This window comes from Pleurodeles waltl, chromosome 7 (genome assembly GCF_031143425.1).
Source record: "Pleurodeles waltl isolate 20211129_DDA chromosome 7, aPleWal1.hap1.20221129, whole genome shotgun sequence".
Taxonomy (NCBI): domain Eukaryota; kingdom Metazoa; phylum Chordata; class Amphibia; order Caudata; family Salamandridae; genus Pleurodeles; species Pleurodeles waltl.
The window spans coordinates 1,272,786,390-1,272,807,249 of record NC_090446.1 but is presented as its reverse complement, the minus strand read 5'-3'; the positions used below and the strand labels follow the sequence as shown (position 1 = coordinate 1,272,807,249).

Genomic DNA, 20,860 nt, shown 5'->3' with positions numbered 1-20,860 from the left:
TAGTCTGTGATTTGTCTCTAGAGAAATGTATTTTTGGCGCAGGAAGACAGTGCCCCAGTGTTAAAAAATCGCTGATGTACCAAAGTACAAAAAGTTAAAAAACTGGATGTTGAACATGAAAACAGTGACTATTTCTTACAGTTGCCATGACCCTGCAGAGACAAGGCTGTAAAAGCTATTTTAATTGTGACAACCCTAATTGTTCTATGAAGAAAATCAGAATAAAGATTAAAGTATTTATATTGTATCACAGGACCAGCTAGAATAAAACTTAAATAACGATTTCTATGAGTTATTAACTCTCCAATTCATCGATGAAGTTGGATTTTTAATAAATATTAAGCAAAAGTAACTTCTAAAATGTTACTTTTTCTCGGCCTAAATTTCATGGAGGTTAGTTCAGCAAGCCCCTGTACTTGGCTTGAATGAAGTGGGAATGAGTGTGAAATTCCTCCAGGAGCTACACAACAGGTCACAGCGATCAACTGGTCAACCTGAATGGGCAAGTATGACTCCTTGGGGTCAGCATAAGGGTAGGGTTCTGACATTATGTGGGCACCACAATGTCAAAACAGGCCTGGCAGATCTGTTTGTGCTACATATAATACTTAGCTGCGGCTTAAAAGGAGCAAACAGTGTACCAGAACAATTCTTGGGCATTTCCGGTCTAGTGCTGAGGGACCATGTTGTTTTCTTACCAGACCTCTGTCTACTGATTTGCTGTGGTCATAGGGCCTCTTCAAACGAGATTTTTGTGTTAGTTGTGGGTGGAAATTGGAAATTTTTATAGACCACTCCCTCACACTTCCCCCGCAGTCAGAGCCCAATTTTGGTGTGGCTGAAGGCATCATCCATCTTGACATTGCCCTGGAACATGGCATTTTGAAACTGTTTGCAGTAAAGGAAATAGAAACTACTGAAGTATCAAACTGGTTAGGAAGTGCCTAGGAGTCACCCCCACCCACTAGCTGGTGCCACACATTTATGTGGCAACCTAGGGTGCCTCCTCAGAACTCTTCAAGGACCTGTGTAAGAACGGAAGGTGCCTTGGCCTGCTGTATGTCACGTGAGAGGACCCTGAGTGACTCACCCTGTTCCTTTTTGTTCCCAGGACAAAGAACTGGATTCCAGTCATCATTTGGCTGACCTCCTTTGCGGTTACATGGACACAATAAGCTGCAAGAGGCCTTTATATGGAAATTCCCAGTTGATCAGTGGCAACTGGAACTTGGCTGGACTTTTCTGGTGTCCTCTCGCTGACAAACTGAAGAGGAATTTACGTTGGGATATAGAAACTCTTTCAGCCAAAAAATGTCAAAATCTTCAGAGCTTCAGCAGGACCAATTGGCTTCATGTTTTTAACCTTAGGTTCCACGGCAACAGCTGCAATTTCAGCTGTGTCTGACGTGGAGAGGGGTATTTCTTCAGGCACATGACAAAGTCTGTTTTTGGATTGGGAAGATTTTTTTTTTTACTTTTTCTACTTCCAGGCTCGAGTGGGACCAATCTACTTGGTGTACTTAGTGTGCCATCACAGTCAGCCTCATATCACACCTAGGTCCCAGTTTACCTCAGCCATTGACTACCATTGGTGTTGTTTCCCCTTAAATCTTTGAATATGTCATCAGTTCTCCTCATTGGATTTTTTCTCTTTTTGATGTCATTTTAATAATTAGAGGTAACTCTACTTTTCTAGGTTGTACTAGGATATTTACTGAATTGAGTATTTTGACTTTTTAACTGTTTTGGTACCTCTAAATGCTCTGCACATTTTCATTAAGGTTAGCCTGTCTTCTCCGTGCTGTAGTTACCATTGGTTGACCACAGTTACTGAAACCTTTGACTGCACCTAACACAATAGAGGCTTTATTACTTGAGGTGCACACCAAACTAATTAACCACTTGCTCACATTTTTCAAATATATCTATTTAAATTGTATTCTGACATTAGATATCATTGTCTATAATGCTCAAGAGTTCATGTCTATGCTTCCTTTTTCATATTAATCTTTAACAGTATGCAATAGTTCCATCATTATTTTACACATTACACGTATTTAGCCACATACAATATCTCACATAGGTTCACCTTAAGGTATTCACCAAAACCATAGATAACATATATGTTCCATCATTTACCCAAATCTCTCTATAAATGCTTGCTCTGTGCAGTTGGATCATCAGGAGTTAAGGGAAATTAGTTCTTTCTGTATCACCCTCTCTGAACTATGAACCAAATGCCAATATTATGAACTATGAACCAGGTGCCAATATTCAAAACAAATCACCTGCAGGACCTTTGCCCGGCCCAAGGAGACTATGGGTCCCAAGCTGCACAGCGGCAGGAGCCACCTTGTCAACATCACCAGAGTGCTTCGTGACGCTTAAATTCTGCTGCATCTCCTGCAGCGTGGGACGTACCTGAGGGACCTTTGCCTGGCCCAAGGAGACAACGGGTCCCAGGCTGCACAGCAGCAGGAGCCGCTTGGCCCACATCACCTGCGCACCTTGTGGCGCTTAAATTCTAATACCATCTCCCACAGCACGGGACGCACATGAGGGACCTTTGCCTGGCCCAAGGAGACTACGGGTCCCTTGCTGCACAGCGGTAGGAGCTGCCTTGCCAACATTACCAGCGCGCCTCGTGGTGCTTAACTTCCAGTGGCATCTCCCGCAGCCCGAGACGTACCTCAGAGACATTTGCCTGGACCAAGGAGACTATGGGGGTCATTCTGAGCTTGACGGGCGGCGGGAGCCGCCAGAATACCGCTGCACGGTCAAAAGACCGCCGCGGTTATTCTGAGTTTCCCGCTGGGCTGGCGGGCGACCGCCAGAAGGCCGCCCGCCAGCCCAGCGGGAAACCCCCTTCCATGAGGATGCCGGCTCCGAATGGAGCCGGCGGAGTGGAAGGGGTGCGACGGGTGCAGTTGCACCCGTCACGATTTTCAGTGTCTGCTTGGCAGACACTGAAAATCTTGGTGGGGCCCTGTTAGGGGGCCCCTGCAGTGCCCATGCCAGTGGCATGGGCACTGCAGGGGCCACCAGGGGCCCCGCTACACCCGTTACCGCCAGCCAGGTTCTGGCGGTCAAAACCGCCAGAGCCAGGCTGGCGGTAAGGGGGTCGGAATCCCCATGGCGGCGCTGCCTGCAGCGCCGCCATGGAGGATTCCCCAGGGCAGCGGGAAACCGGCGGGACACCGCCGGTTTTCCGTTTCTGACCGCGGCTGTACCGCCGCGGTCAGAATGCCCATGGGAGCACCACTAGCCTGTTGGCGGTGCTCCCGCGGTCGTTGGCCCTGGCGGTCCATGACCGCCAGGGTCAGAATGACCCCCTATGGGTCCTAGGCTGCACAGCAGAAGGAGCCACCTCACCCACATCACCAGCACATCTCATGAAGCTTAAATTCCAGCACCATCTCCAACAGCGCAGGACTCACTTGATGGATCTTTACCTGGCCCAAGGAGACTATGGGTCCTAGGCTCACCTAAATCACCCGTGCACTTCGTGGCGCTTAAATTTCGGCATCATTTCCTGCAGCACCAAGAAGCGGTGGGGCAGAGGCGCTCCCTTTTGGTTTGAACTAGGAGCTCTCTGCCTATCATTTAGAAAGCATATATTTTCTTTTATTTGTGGACCAGCATTAAGCTGAAGATTTCACCCTATTAGACTATCGCCCCCAGTGAGCTTGACCCATTGTTTTTCATGTCAATTTTCAGTGGCTGGGTATTTCTTTGGGGACTGTGAGGGTCATTAAGGTTCTTCTTGTGTTGTACTTCAAAAGGAAATAGATAGGTTCTTTCTGAATGCTCTGGGGCTCCTACCAGGGCCCTCTGGGTTATTGCTACAAATCTGTGGGGTTGCAAGTGTGGGATCCTGAAACTTTTTGAGTTTTACTGTTTCTACGATACAGGGAGGCGGATCTGGGTAGGGCTGGGTCAAGCCTTTAAGCCCCTCCAATACATCTTGCTATCTTGCTGTGGTCTTACTGTGGGCTTTTATAAATCATTGTGAAAAGAAAGCCACTGGAGATAAGCTTTCCGCACCTACTGCTAAATCAAGTGGCACAATCCTGGACTCTTTTTTAGTCCAAGCAGTAGGTGTTGTCTCAAAGGAGATTGAGCTAGCCAAAAGGCGGCTATGCAGAGATTATGGTGCAGATGCTGGTGGCTTATTACTTTCTCCCAATGTAATCATCGACCAACCCTCAAGTGTGCTCTCTCAAGGGTCCACCGACCCACCACCTTCATGAGTGGAAAAGGCTTTGGTTTAGTCCAGCAGCGTTTTTAGGTGCAACGCCGATGTTTCATCCCTCAGCGATAGTGGCCCTTGCACTAAGCGGAAATCATGGCATCGGGGTTCCGGTCTATCTAACCCAGGGCCTTCATTATCCGGTAGCCCCAGCAAGCCAATGAACCCTTTTTCACTGTCCATAAAAGAGTCATACTGTATTGATTGGGATATTTTAATGCGTTTTGAGCTACAGGTCCAGAAATGTGTGTCTCCCTTAGTAGAAAAGTTAAATTTATAATAAGGTGGGGTACCTCATTAGCAAGCCAAGCGCCTGCATAGTCAACTAATGACGACTCTCGCTCTATCGGTGTGGTAGCTCCAACCAAGCCTAGGTGTGGTGACGCACAATCTCAACTTCAAAAGGCATTCGATGGCCTACCCCCTGTACAGATGCTCATGGATGAGCCTGGAGATCGAGGGGGGTTGGCTACGAGTAAAGCTTCCAAAACTAGGGCAATGAATAGGCCTGTATTTGGGGCCCGTAGTGTATCTAAGCAAAGGCCCACTTCTCCCATTGGTGAATTTAAACTTCAGCTGCAAACTCAACTCAACCTTCCACCTGATTGCTGCGCCTACATTGCTGTCCTTATGGGTGTTTTCTCTCTTCGGGGCACTACTAATAAATCCTATGCAGATCAAGGTATGCCATTGATTGACGGCTAATACCAATTTTAGTTTAAAGGAATATGGGGACATTCTGCTGGTGAGGAGGGTGGGGTGGGTCGGATCTAAGAACATTAGTGGGAACTGCATAGTCATCAACTGTAGGAGCCCTGCCCTAACTCAAAGGCTGATTGGTTGTGCGATGCAAATGTATGTGAAGAGAGATTGTATCTCAGTGGTCCCCCTTGGCTTTTTCTACAGGCCTACTCAGTTGGAGAGGTGGAGACCTTTTGGTGCTCCTCCCCATAGGGCGGCCTGTGGTGATGGGCTGGTTCTTTCTACCTTCAATAGGTATTTACCCTTAAAAAGCCTAGATGATTAGGATTGACACCCTTTTGTAGATAACAGCCATGGCATCTCAGCATCTCCCAGACCAGTCCGGATGGAGAGTGAGATTAATTCTTGTCAGACTCTGGCTGAAGCTAATCCATCTATGACCGTCCTTCCCAGCCCAGCACATACCAAGTCTGGTGTGTATGCATCTTCTCCTAAGTATGATAATTTTCTCTATATCCAGCCAATAGCCTAATAGCCCCAGGTTTGCCTGAACTAGATACCTCCTCTATCCGGCCACCTAACTCTATCACACTGATTTCTTGGAATGTTACCAGTTTAGTTTCTAAATCCTCCTGCCTGCTATGGGGCACATGTATAGATTTATTTGACATTTGTTTATTTCAGGAGACATGGGCAATGACTCTGCAATTCTATGCAGGGTATGTGAATTTTTTTTGCATTGACCACTTCCTCCTGTAAGGGTAGACCTTTGGTGTTTTGACAATTTGGATTAAGACTACACTTTGTTGTACAGCTAAGATGGCCCTCTGAACAATACAGATGCTTTGTGCATCTCTCTTACATTCCCCTCTGGCGATGTGTATTATTTGTACAGTGTGTATTGCAGATCAGGGGTAATGGGGCTGAGTCCCAGGTAATTGAATTGACTGTGCCCATTTGGTTTATCTAAATACAAACCCCCTTTTTAATACTTGCAGGAAATTTCAACTGTAAATAAGAACCTCTTTCTTTCCCCGGAGAAGACTTTAGCAGTGCAGAAGATTGTGCTTGAAGCATAGTGGGGCTTTCACTTACACCTGTGAAGCAATGGTCTGCTGCAGTACTGCAGTTGAATGCGTTCACTCTCAGTGCTGGCCTTCAGGCCTGCAATGGGAGATCCAAATCCGACATAGAGGGGAAAAACAAATATAATCACTTGCACTGCTCCAGCCTGAAAGATGACACCCTTCTGGATATCAGGTTGTGGGCAGTCTTAATATGGTGGTAATCCCAAGGCAGGACAGCGATCACAATGCTTTGTGTTTAACACTGATAACATTTACAGATTCCCTTCCTGTAGGCCCTAATGCAGTTTTAGACTAGAGACTGATTCCCGCCACTAATTGACATAGTCTCAAGTGGAGAGTGGTCGTCGAGTCAGAGAAAACCCTCAGGAAGATCTTGGAGGTTGTGAATGCAGGGTTGGAATAGCTGGTATGTGAGCAAATGCCTAATGGCTGTCTAGACTCTGTGGAGAATGCTTGTGCAGTATATAACTCAATAATTGCATCTCTAAAAACAATACTGACCAAAGAATCTCGAGGTGTTAAAGCAAGGAATAAGGAAGCTTCCTGGTATCCCAACTCCTATAGAGAAGAAAAGTGAGCCCTGTTGGGGTCCATAAGGACAGAATCCGGAGATGCTGTTAGGGCAGCCTGGAAGTCTTATGAAGATAACATCTCCGAAGACAAGAGAGAGTGGGAATGTAGCCAATGGACCTTAATGCTGAATGCCACTAAAAGTAGAAACCACTGTATCGTTTGGCACGTGGTAGCAGGTGGTGACTTAGGAACTTCTACTGCACTTGAAAATAATATACTGGCAGATGCTTGGGCTAAGCATTTACTGAACTGTACACTGGGGATGAATTTTGATCATTATCTAATCAGTGCTTTAGAGCTGAGAATCAAGGCCCAATCGTAGATTAGGTGGTATGCTAAACTGTAATCGTGGGTGAGGAGCTTACGCAGGATAGTGGCAGCCAGTCCGGCTTGCCCCCCGTTGAGCCTCTTATTGATGTAATGCAGCAGCAGGTACCACATATAACAGCTTCTGAGATCTCCAAGGCTGTGGACACAGTTACACCTATCAAGGCTCTAGTCTTGGACAATGTCTCCAGTGTCTTGTTTAGGATGTTCCAAGACCTCTGGTGCCCCTATTTTGTTTTATTTTTTAATGCCCTATTGTCCGGAGTTTAGTTGCCTGCAATGGGGACAGGAGCGGAGATAGTCCCTATTTTTGAAAAAGGTTGCAGATCGTCTACTGCTAACTAGAGTCAATTAGTCTCATAGATAACGACCACAAATTAATCAGCAGTATTATTTTGGATAGGCTGAGTGAATGAATGGTAGATGCTGATGTTGTGACCCCATTGCAAGCTGGCTTTAGAGAGGGAATAGGTACAATTGACCAGGTTTTTTCTCCTTCAATTGCTATACTGGAAGTATGCTTTTCTGAAGAGGGGTTTACTTTATGTTATCTTTGTTGACCTCCGCTCAGCTTTTGATTTAGCAACTAGAGAATCACTTTGGGGGGGTTTGGCGGAGATGGGAGTCTCTATCTACTTTAAATAATCATTAGGTTTAACTCAAATATGCCCAGTTTAGATGTGACTCCCAGGGTGAACTAACCGACCCCATCTCCATAAATCGGGGAATGAGGCAGAATATTGTGAGGGCGACCCCCGCTACTTACAGGGATTAGAGTTCCGACCCACCTGTTTGCGGATGACACCCTCTTGCTTTTCTGAATCATCGCTGGGTGTACAAAATCTTTTGGGTCACTTTGCGGTTTTCTGCAGACAGTGTTGGCTGAAGGTTAATTGGGCAAAACCAAAGATATGGTACTTAACCCCTGCCCAACATCCCACCAAACACCAGTTCTTAATGGTGAATGCTTGGAGCAGGTCAGGGTGTTTGATTCTTTGGGGGTGACACTTTTTTATTGGTGACCGTACATCCAGAGGTGTAAAATAAAACTCAAACAACACTGTGGGGGCATTTTGAGGGTCCTCTATGCATCTATATATCGCCCAATGTCCCCAGCCCATGAGATTTCCAGGTGTCAGGCATTGAGTGGCTTCTCTATATGGAGCCGAACTGTGGGGTTTTGTTGATGTTGGGGTTTTAGAGCAAGTAGAAAATCAGTTCATGAGAGGCTTAAATAATCTCCCGCTAAGCACTCCATTGTTACCATTATGGTTAGATCATGGATTGAGGTGTATTAATGACATGATGGCCTTGAGAATTCCATTGTGTTGGCTTAAATTATGGACAGTTCCGGAGGTCTCCACTGTTTGAAAGGCCCTAAAGGAGGTCATGGGACAGTCGGAGGCTAGCAAGATCTCTTGACTTAGGGCAGTTAGGGACAGCGTGAGGCAGATTGGACTGGGCAATCTTTGGTCTATCCCAGAAGACCCTGCATTAGTATCAAAACAGGCCTTGAAGAGTGCCTTCTGGCAGCATACTCCAAGTTCCACTAGAGCAGAATCCCTAACTGTCTCTTTAACAGAGTTTAAAGTTGAATATCATGTGGAGTCATTCCTGGGTGAAACTGAGCCACGGCAAGCTAGGAACTTGTTTATCAAATTTCGTCTAGGGATTTTGCCAACTCGTGCTTTCACTGCCTCATGGAAATGTAGAAACTCTGATCCTGTTAAAACTTGCCCATTCTGTCCAGGTGAGGTCAAGACGGCTGAACATATTGTTTTATTTTGTCCAGCCTACCATGGGTACAGGATGAGATGGAAATTGCCTCTCTGACGCAATCTGAGGCCGAGAGAGTATAGGATTGCATTTAGAGGTCTGAGAAATGACACTAGACATTGTATTGTTTTTGCTGTTTCTAGGTATAACATGTCCACCTGGAGGCTCAGACAGAGAAATATGCTTGCCTGAACCCTTTTTTACACATGTATTTTGATGGTTTTATTTGTATTTTTATGGTCTGCTTCAATGTTCTTTATTGGTGATTATTTTTATGTATTTACGTATTTTATTTATGCTCTTTAATGGCCTTCGGCTGAAACAAAGATTTTTTACCTTGAATACAAATCAATGTTTAGCCACCGATGCTCCCATATTCAAAGAAAGTGTGGGTTATACCTGTAGGGAGTCAGAAACATTTCGTCCATTGACTATCATGAGCAATGATTTATAAAATATAGTAGTTTTGAACAGGAGCTCCATATGAAACTGGGGTATGGGATATACCTCCGAGTGGTTGTAAAGAAGAGTTCTTTCTGAGTTTCGATAATCTAAGTTGTCATGCACAACATTCTCTTATGGTTCAATACATGGACCACTAGCCAGAATTATTTTACTAAATTTTAAAGCATGCTCTATAGTGTAATATGCTGACTCAACCTGTGAGATCACAACACAGTTCTACTAAGGCACCTCAGTATATTTGCTGTGCACAGAAATTACAGGAAATGCTTTGATCACAGTTATATGCCTTTTCTCTAAACCATTTTCTGTATTTGATAAGGAGTACCTTGCCTAATATGGTAATATTATTTTGGCTTGATCGCTTGAACACTATGCAATATGGCAGGTTTTAAGCCAAACAGAAAAACAATTAACATACTTGTAAATGAAGAAGATGGCAGCAGCTACAACAATTGAGCGGAAAATGAAAATATCCAGCACATATGTGTCAGTGTCCCAGAACATGGTGCACCTAAAAAGAGAAGACCAATACACATTAATCTATGTATTTACATTAAGCAGCCAAGGTGAGTCTATCTCTGTTGTATGTAACATCACATTTTTAGCAGTGTATACAGATTGTGGCCATTTTGAAAAGTAAAATTGAAGGCCCAGTTAGACTGTAAATGCATAACACTGACACTCACATTGTGGCTGTGGTAAAAACATTGCCCTTTTGGGATTTTGCCACCACTTGACTAAAACCATTAAGGAAGCTACATGAAATAAATGATATCATTTGGTGTATATCAGAAAGACTTTTGCAAAACAAATGTGGCAAAATATTAATTTCAGGTAAGACGCCTGAAAGGAAGTTCTACCAAAAAGCAGGCTCCATCACTCTGGGAGGTCCTGCAGTTAAAATAAGTTAATTCCGGCCAGCATGAAACTACATCTCCAGCAGTGCTGGTGCATGCTTTTTGGTGGAACTTTCTTTCATGCGCCTTACGAATTATTATTGCAGGTCACACAGTGCTCCTAACACCGGCACCAATTATTGTGTGGCGCCTCTTCCGGAATATGCCATATTTCGGGTTGTTAACATTCATTTTAATATATGCTCTGAAACTTCGGAAGCTAGTGCTAAACCAGATATCTTTCCTCGCCCTGCTAAATGAACTAGAATAGAGCACATCTCAGATGTGTTGTATTTACATCAGGAAAAGCTGTGTATATAGGGCGCAAGAAGCATAGGAAGGTAAGTGAACATTGTTCTCAGGACTGGTAAGTAACTTGCATTTTGTGCATGCTACATGAGATAAAATAAGATCAATATAGCGCGTAGAATAAATTGCTAAGGAGCTAGAATCAATGATAAGGCAGCATTGAAAAATCCAATTGGTATGCCTTTTACAAAAAAAATGTGATTATTAGAAAGGTGGAAAGAGGAATTTTTGCTTGTGTAAATTTTATTTACCAATGAACACATTGGCCCTCATATTGACATTGGCGGTAAGTGCCGCTTACCGCCATACTGACTGCCGGCAACATACCGCGACCATGGGGGGAAACCGCCATCCTTATTATGACACACACATAGAAATCCTCCACTATACAGACACACACACAAGTCCGCCACACCAAAGGTCAGTGATAAAATGTCGGTACCAAAACCCACACTGTTACACCAACAGAAATACACCCACAGCATTGTAACCCACGAATCACCGCTGCGCTCAAAATACACACACACCTACAAAACACCACTACATTGGTCAATTTAAATAACACACACCTGACACCCATACACACACCAAACCCACACACCCACAACACTATAAAACACACACGCACATTACCCACAACCCTTTACCACTACAAATGCCAACAGAAAGAGATACAGCAATAGCACACAACCAGAGCCACCATAACACCATCACCCATACACCATCCACGCACCTCACAGCACACATGCAAAACATCACCCCACACACCCTCACACACACCACACACACTACACCCATGGCACCAAAGACACCCCAGATTCTCAGAGGAGGAGCTAAGGGTCATGGTGGAGGGAATCATCCGGGTAGAGCCACAGCTATTCGGATCACAGGTGCAGCAGACATCCATTTCTAGGAAGATGGAGCTATGGCAGAGAGTCGTGGGCAAGGTCAACGCCGTGGGACAGCACCCCAGAACAAGGGATGACATCAGGAAGAGATGGAACGACCTACGGGGGAAGGTGCATTCCGTGGTTGCAAGACACCAGATAGCTGTACAGAGGACTGGCGGTGGACCCACACCTCCTCCCCCACAACTAACAACATGGGAGGAGCAGGTCTTGGCTATCATGCATCCTGAGGGCCTGGCAGGAGTAGCAGGAGGACTGGACTCTGATGAGTCAAATTTTAAGTACTTTCATACCCCCTATCTGCATGCCACACATACCCCCACTTCTACCCCCACCCCCATCACCCTAACACCTCACATACACCCCACCATCACAACCCACCCTTCCCAGTACTCAGCACTGCATGCAACACCAATGCATGGACACCACTTATAGCCCTGCATGGACGCCCATCACCACAGCATGCACACTATTGAGAATCACCTAGACCACCAAATTACAACTCACAAAAGCCAAAGCTGCCTTGGTAACAACCATAGAAGGAAACATGCCCATCCACAAGATGTCACACGCAGTAACAATAACACTGCATTTACATCCCCACAGGACCCCCACACAATGTCACCGGAGAGGAGGTGCCAACAACATCCAGTCCCCACCCATAAGAGGCCCACAGTGATGACAGCACCTCTGCACACTGGGATCAAGATGACCAACCTGGCCCATCAGGGACCTCTGGACAGTCGGTTACCCAGGCGCAGTCCCATACCACCACAGAGCCTCCCCACTCAGGAAACACCAGCACAGCACCCACCCAGCGAGCCCATACCACTGTCCCCAGGACACGTCAATCAGCAGTGTGTCCACCACTACAGGAACCCCAGGACACCCCACAAACACAGGACAATCAGATACCTGGGGTCAGTGGCAGTGGCACAGGGTTCAGGGGAGAGAGGCACAGTACAACAGGGAAGCTGGGAGGGCTGCTGTTCAACAGGGGGAGAACAGGCCCAGGGAACTGACTCTCCACAAGGCACTCACCAACATCCCGGGAGCATACCACCATTCCCAGCTGACCATGAGCCAGATACTGGCCAAGTTGCAGAAGACCCAGCGGCTGGAGGAGGGACAGTACCTGGGGATCAGGGAGGACCTGAAGGACATCCACACCACCCTGGTCACATTGCAGGGGTGCTGGCAGACATGGCCAACACCATGAGGGAGGCAGTGGCACACCAACGGGTCCCTGACACTAGCCACACCGATGAACAGCCTTCCACCTCCGCTGACTCTAGTGGACAGGAGGCCCCGCCACAGGAACAACAGCCCACTAGCACCCCACCCTCTGCAGAAGGAGAACCACCACGCTAACGGGCCCTGCGATCCAGGCAGAAGCCAGAGAACATTGCCAAGACCCCTGCCAGGAAATAAGACGCTCCTGATTGTCACCCTTGTGTCCCACTCTGTCACCCTGTCCACCTTGAACTGCCATTGCTCCCCTTACTATGCCCCCTTGGACAATGCACCTGTGAAACAAATAGGCTGGACCCTATCCTCGACTTTCCTCCACCATCACCCAAGCCCATTGCACATCCCCATTTACTTCTCAGCACTGAAATGAACACCCTTGGAAAAAACAAGTATGGAGTATGTCAAATAAGTTAAGGATGTAGTTGTTTAACAATCAGTAGACATTGCAAATAGACTGTAAAGTGATGTATACATTCTTATGACCTGTAATGTTCTGCAGTCAATACACCAGGAGCGAGAGGAGGGCATAAATATCTGCAAATAGACATGTTGAAGGGTACAATAAGTGGCCCTTGTAGTGTGAACAGAAGAGCAGCCATCCAGAGAACATTCACTTCACAAAGCAGCAATGGAAGGTGAGGTTACAGTGTCTTACATGTGTGTCACTGGAAGTACTGTTGTATTATAGTTGTTCTGTTGTCCACATCCTCTTCCTCCTCTTCGTCACTGTCCACAGGCTCCACCGCTGCCATACAACCATCTCCAGCCTCATCCTCCTGCAGAAAAGGCACCTGGCATCTCAAAGCCAGGTTGTGCAACATGCAACATGCAGTGATGATCTGGCAGACTACAGGGATCCACCTGTTAGATGGAGGCACTTGAACCTGGCCTTCAGGAGGCCAAAGGTGCGCTCAATGATCCTCCTTGTTCGCCTCATTATAACGTTCCTCTGCCCTTGTCCTAGGATTCCTCACTGGGGTCAGTAGCCATGAGAGGATGGGGTAACCAGAGTCAACTGTAAATATCGAGGGATACCTGTTAGCCAGACACTCACCCTTAGGGCCAACCCTGCACCCATATACCAACATACACTACACTGGGTGGGGACCATGGGCTCACCTATTAGCCACAACCTGTGCGTCTGGAGTTGAGCCATTACATATGGGATGCTGCTATTCTTCAGGATAAAGGCATTATGCACAGACCTAGGATACTTTGCATTCACATGGGAGATGTACTGGTCCGCCAGGCACACTATCGCACATTCATAGAGTGATAGCTCTTTTGATTTCTGTAGCACCAATAATGTTGGGGATATGTCCAAGTGCATAGAAGTCAGCCTTCACTGTGGCCAAATCCCCCACCTGGGGGAAAACTATATAGCTGCGCATGTGTTTCATCAGGGCTGACAACACTCTGGTCAGCACGTTTGAGAACATAGGCTGTGACATCCCTGCTGCCATGGCCACTGTTGCTTGGAAGGAGCCACTTGCCAAGAAATGTAGCACTGATATGACTTGAACAAGAGGGGGGATCCCACTGGGGTGATGTATAGCTGAGATCAGGTCTGGCTCCAATTGGGCACACAGCTCTTGGATTGTGGCCCTATCAAGTCTGTAGGTGAGGATAATGTGCCTGTCCTTCATTGTTGTCAGGTCCACCAGGGGTCTGTACATGGGGGATGTCTCCATCTCCTATTCATCCACAGCGGTTGAACTCTAGGGTGAAAATCGGTGAGCAGATGGTCATATTAAAACATATCCTGAGAGTAAAATGCCTTGCATGTTCTGACAGAAACGGTATGTGAACGTGTAGTTCCGTAAATGTGCCTATGTGTGCTGTGACGCAGTTAGGTGCCATGGCCTGCCCCTCCCAAAATGGCGGACGCCTGACCTGTTTGGAGGGACAAGTGGAAATGAGGAAATTCCTCTGATGTTGTGCGCCGTTGCGGGAGGCAGTTGAGGACCGCCGTTCAACACCTCATTGGTTATCATTAGGCCCTATCAGTTCCAGTAGCCAATGGTGATGTACGCCAGCAGTGACGGTACGCACCGCTGCGGATGTCACCGCCATTTTCTATCTGTTCACTCACTTGCTACCTGACCTTCAACAGGAGAGGACCTACATTGCAAGTGCTGCTGTGACCTGTGTTTGGAAGCGACCATGGCTCGAGTATCTGGGGTAAGGCCCCCTGCCTTCACTTAGGAGGAGTTATAGAGACTGGTGGATGGGGTCCTACCCCAGTACCGATTACTTTATGGTCCTCCAGACCAACAGGTGAGTACACTGTGAGCACGATGCATGGGGCATGAATGGATTGAGTGCTGTGTGTGTAAGCCTCGTGTAATGGGGTGTGTGGCTGAGGGGTCCTGGGCAGAGTGCTGCATGTATGGTGGTCAATGTTGTGCACAAGGGGATGGGAGGGATATGGTGGGCCATGAATGTAACAGTCCGGACGGTATGACTAATACCTTTTTTTATGTATCTTTTTCTGCAGGTCAGCGCCCATCAGAAAAAGGGTATTTGGCGTGCCATCGCCAAGGAGGTGCGGACCCTGGGGGTCTTTAACAGGCAGAGCACCCACTGTCGCAAACGGTGGGAGGACCTGTGCCGCTGGGCAAGGAAGACGGCGGAGGCCCAGCTGGGGATGGCCTCCCAACGAATAAAGGGGTGCCCGTCGTACCCTGACCCCCCTAATGTTCTGCATCCTGGCGGTGGCCTATCCGGAGTTGGATGGGTGCTTGAAGGCATCACAGCAGCCACAAGGGGGTGAGTACAGTTTCAGAATCAGAAAATAGCGCGTGTTGAGGTGTTATCTGGGTGGGGGATGTGGGTTTGTGGGCGCCCCTAGGCCAGGACAAACATGGTAGGGTAGGTTTCATGATGGGCAGCATCTGATGCACTCCAATCCCAAATATGCTAGTGGGCATCTACTACTGGGCAGAGTCCTGTGGGTTTCAGCTGTGCTGCTATTGGCGTTAGGCATTGTACTCCATGGCCTGGTGACTAGCATTGTAACTATTAGTGCATGGCCTAGTGCATAGGGTTGTTCCCTGTGTGTAGTGTTCACCAACGGTGGTGGTGTTGCTGGCATTGACCAAGTGTATCCTTTGTCTCTCTCCCCCCCCCCTTTTTGTTTTGTCACCCTGTCCTTGTGTGCATTAGCATCATCTGGGGGAGGAGCAGAGGCACCGGCGACGGAGGGAGCTGCATCCCACATGGCCCATGGCCCATGAGGCCGAATCCACTGATGATGAGGACACCAGTGGGATGGAGGGTGAGGGGAGCATCACGAAAGAGACAGGAGAGGACAGTTCTGACAGCAACATCTCCTCCAATGGAAGCTCCCTGGAGGTGGCGGACACCTCTGTGCCCACCCCAACTACAGGTACAGTCACCCCATTACCAGCACCGCCCTCCCAGCAGCCCCTCAGAGAGTTTCCCGTGCCCGCTCACCGAGGAGGGTGGGCATCTCCTTCACCCCAGGCACCTCAGGCCCTGCCCCAGTCAGCCCTGCTGCCCTCAGTGCGGAGTCTATTGACCTCCTGCGATCCATCTCTGTTGGGCAGTCAACCATAGTGAATGCCATCCAGGGTCCGTCAGGGCATTTGCAACAAACAAATGCATTCCTGGAGGGCATTCACTCTGGCGTGGCGGCCCAACAGGGATCATTCCAGGCTCTGGCCAACTCATTGATGGCAGCCATTGTCCCTGTGTCTGTGCCCCCTCCTCCCAAAGTACACAAACACAAGCACTCCAACACCCAGCAGCCATCCATCTCACAACAGCATCCAGCCCATGCACCTGTACCCAAACACAGCAGACAGACACCTCCTACCACCACTCCCTCTCCACTCCCAAACCTTCTCCCTCTACCAGCACAGGGTCACTAAAAAGCTTTTTCTCTCCACCCTTGACCTATTCCCTGCCCCTCTCCCCCCGTTCTTCACTTTGGGTCAGGGTGGTCAGGACCCAGGCTAGCACCTCAGCCACCCAGTCCACGGTCACTGTTGTTTCTGCAACCACTGCAGTTTTGAGAGGCTCTGAGAAGACACCCGTACACACAGCCAGTGTGCCTGCACCAGCTGCCAAGGGCAAAAAGGGAGCACCTGCTGTCAAATCCACAAAGAGAGCACCAGCTGGCAGAAGCAAGGAGGCACCACCAGCTGCCAAATGCAAGGAGGCACCACCAGCCAGCAGAAGCAAGGAGGCACCACCAGCTGCCAAATGCAAGGAGGCACCACCAGCTGGCAGAAGCAAGGAGGCACCACCAGTTGCCAAATGCAAGGAGGCACCACCAGCTGCCAAGGGCAGGAAGGGAACACCAGCTGCCAAGGGCATTGATAAAGGCACAGACGCCGCAGGTAGGATGGATATGGAGCCTGGTGCTGGAGCAGCATCTGAACATACACCAGCCATGGCACTTCAGCCGTTCAAGGCTGCAGGGGAAGGGCTGGAGCCTCCCCTCACCACAGGCAGCACCGCCACCTGCACTGCCACCAGCACCACCGCCAGCACCGCCACCTGCACCACCACCAGCATCACTGCCAGCAGCAGCCCCAGGGGGCAGCAGTCCGAGGCTGCAGGGGAAGGGCTGGAGCCTACCCCCACCAGAGGCAGCACCGCCACCTGCACCACTGCCGCCAGCACCACCACCTGCACCGCTACCTGCACTGCCAAGATCTGTATCACAGGGCACAAGACGCCCTCCAGATCCAGTGGAAGAAGGCATCCACTCACCCACTCCTTGTCAGGATGAAACACACTGGGCACAATGCCCCCTTCAGAACCAGTGGTAAGAAGGCATCCACTCACCCCCTCCTTGCCAGGGATAAGGCACACTGGGCTCAAGGCCCCCTCCAGAACTAGTGGAAGAAGGCATCCACTCACCCCCTCCTTGCCAGGATAAGGCACACTGGGCTCAAGGCCCCCTCCAGAACTAGTGGAAGAAGGCATCCACTCACCCCCTCCTTGCCAGGATGAAGCACACTGGGCACAAGGCCCCCTCCAGAACCAGTCGAAGAAGGCATCCACTCACCCCCTCCTTGCCAGAATGAAGCATACTGGGCACAAGGCCCCCTCCAGAACCAGTGGAGAAGCCATCCACTTGAGGGACTGTGGTCTTGCACTCCCCAGGACCAAGCAGTGGGCAAACCACCACCCACTAGAGAGACTGTGGCTTTACACTCCCCAGGCCAAGCAGTGGGCAAACCACCCACTAGAGAGACTGTGGCTTTGCACTCCCCAGGACCAAGCAGTGGGCAAACCACCCACTAGAGAGACCGTGGCTTTGCACTCCCGAGGACCAAGCAGTGGGCAAAGCACCCAAGCAGTGGGCAAACCACCCACTAGAGAGACTGTGGCTTTGCACTCCCCAGGACCAAGCAGTGGGCAAACCACCCACTAGAGAGACAGTGGCTTTGCACTCCCCAGGACATCACAGAGGGCATGTGACCCCCTCCAGGAGTAGTGGCACTGTACCATCTTCCGGCTGAGGTGCCCCCCCCTTCCCCTTCCCCCTGAGGTGCCTGTGTATTTTCGAGCTGATGCCCCAGCAGTGTTCTCTCCGTATTGAGGCAGGAGTCAAGTGGGGCCTTGGCCTATGTGATATGGCCCTGTGGGCCACGGACAATTTGTACTTGGCAGTGTCCCTCCATTTGTATATATTGTAGATACTGTTTTGTGCTTTGAGAATGCATTTATTGAAATTTATATTCTTGCACTGACTTTACTCACTTCCTTTTGTTCTTTTGTTATTCCTGAGGGGTACAAGGTGTATATGTAATGTTGCATCTGTTTGTGTGTATGGTGTTGGGGTAGGGGTGGGGGTGTTGCGTGTTGGAAGTGTTTGTCACTCTCTTTTTCCTCTCCCCCTCCCTTGTGTGATAGGTGTGGTACTCACCGTGGTCGTCTTCGCCACCATTCATGTTCCTGGTGTAGGAGAAGGTAAACCAGCACGGGGGAGATCTGCAGTTTGGGCTTCATGGCATCGTGTTTCTTCCTTGAGTGTCCAGAGGTGAGTCGTTTCCCTTCTGTGTACGGTTTCTGCCGTGCTTTTGATGGCGTTGGTACCGCCCTGGAAAAGCTGGCAGATTGGCTTGTTGTAATAGGGTGGGCGGTACATTGTCTTCTGCCTGGCTGTTGGCAGTTTCCGCCGTGGTGCTTGGTGCTACCGCCGTGGCGGTCGGTGTGTTAAAGTGCCTGGCTGTGTTGGCGGTTTCCGCCGTGGTCACAATTCCATTTTTTTTACCACCGGCCTGTTGGCTGTGTTACTGCTGCTTTATCACCGACTGCCAGGGTTGTAATGAGGGCCACTGTGTTTTAAAGTTGGGAAGCTGGGAATACAAATGTAAAACTTGTGAAATCTGGGGAAATATAATTTGCACCGCTGTGTTTTTTTTTATAGAGTGCAGTGCTGCGTGTTAAAGGTAGTGTAGTCTTATAATCAATTGCAAAAAATACATTATAATCCTCTAAGTGTTTTGATGTTCCCTTTGCACCAGTGTCATATGTTAAATCCAGACCCTAATCTCTGACAAAGTGTACACTCAAACCTGAATAGATGCATTCATTTATGAACTCATTTATAAATGTTAATATTCAAAGTATTTCGGAGCAGATCGTTAACACTTTGCGTGCTTAAGGTCATTCCCAGATCCTACGTTCTCCACCCTCTGCCAGTACTGCTGAGTTCTTTTTTAACATTTGGGACAGGCTGCATTCAAACTTCCCGAACTTGATTTGCACATATGATATTCAGGGCAAAATTTCATAGTTTTCACTCACACTAGGAACTATAAAAATGACTAGGTTCGTACTTTTCCTGTAGCGGAGCTTGAGAAAATAACAAAATAAGGAAACAATTGTTTTTGTTAAGTACCAGAAATAAGTGAGGTATTTATACCACCACAATGTCAATGTCAACAAAAGATTTTTTAAACTAGAATGGTTGTGTTCCCAAATTTCTAAAACAGCAACAGGGGAAAGCATTTTTCATCACTGTTTTCTAAATGCAAGTTTGGTAATTATCTTCTTTTTTGGAGGCTCTCCCAACTTGTAATTTTCAGGAAGAGAAAATGGGGAAATAGGAGCGATCCAAGAAACCTATGCATTTATGGAGGTCAATCTGTAGATTGTTGCGGTTTTCCCAAAGAAAGTTAACTTCTATTCACAAGACAGTGAATGTAATTGGAAACCATCATTGGTAAATACATTAGGTTTCGCCCTATATGATTAATAATATATATTTTGTTGTTGTTAGTTGTAGCTTGCCACAAAAAATGGCTAGTGAATTGAGGTTCAAGCAACACAATTTGAGCAAGAACACCTGAAACTAAAGCTGTCATTTAAATAATGTTGTCCAGAGACAGCTGTAGGTAAGCAGCTCTGACAGCCCTCTTCAGGCTACCCTGGCATCAGCGACAGTGCAAAGCGTCTGTGTTAGGATGCCTGCATCGGCTGATTTGGTTGAGCCATAAATGATATAGAAGACGCACTGGCCACTAACTTGCAGGCAAAACCTAAAAAGGGCACAGCACACACATACATTCATACCAATTATAACATACATACCAATTGGAACCAGACAGGAGCATGCACTGTTGTTTTCACAGCCACAAACCAATGGCAGATTATGAATCTTTCCTTGTCATAACCAGAGTGAATCCACACATATTCCACAATGCACACTACTGGAAGCAGATTTACTTTCCTTGTGTCAACACCAACATCTCATGTGTAAACCATTTGATTAAATCGTGTACTGACTCTTCCAGTTAACATTAAAAGAGAGTGGACAGCCCAAAAGCAGTTGAGTTGTCTCTGTCCCTTAGACGCACCTACTACAACAAGGATTTGCAGTTAATGATCCCAACAACCAAGCGCCTAACACAGGTTGTGTAGGGAAATCAGCTTGGAATTCAAAACCACATGCACACATCAAGATCAGATTTTATGCTGAAAACAAATGCAGCCAAATCAGGCACCACGCAATGTGCATGTTGTGCTAACTGCAAGACGTAAGTGCGGTCATCATGCTTTAAATGATTCATTTATTTTTAAAAGAAGAGTACTTGCATTTCTTAGGTGGGCCATAATGACTTTAAGAATATTTCAACTGCAGTTCTAAGAAGGGTCGTGAAGTTTTCCAACATGGATTATCAAATATCTTATTCAAAAGGAGGTTGGTACCATTAAACCCAGTCAGAGATCTGAAGTTGTGTATATTCGTGCATGAATAACTCATGCAGTTCATGTTGCACCTTAACCTTTGGGGGCTTGCAGTCCTGTTTATTACGCCTTTCTGAAACTAATATT

General features: G+C 47.7%; 1 protein-coding gene across 1 annotated transcript in view; it reads right to left on the bottom strand.

The window, feature by feature from the left end:
• Positions 1-20,860, bottom strand: part of LOC138246162 (histo-blood group ABO system transferase 1-like) — a 309,739-nt gene that overhangs the window by 166,542 nt on the left and 122,337 nt on the right. Inside the window, exon 2 of the mRNA XM_069200470.1 lies at positions 9,599-9,691. Coding sequence (XP_069056571.1) covers positions 9,599-9,684 — 86 coding nt within the window. The 5' untranslated portion in view covers positions 9,685-9,691. The remainder of the gene's footprint in view (positions 1-9,598; positions 9,692-20,860) is intronic.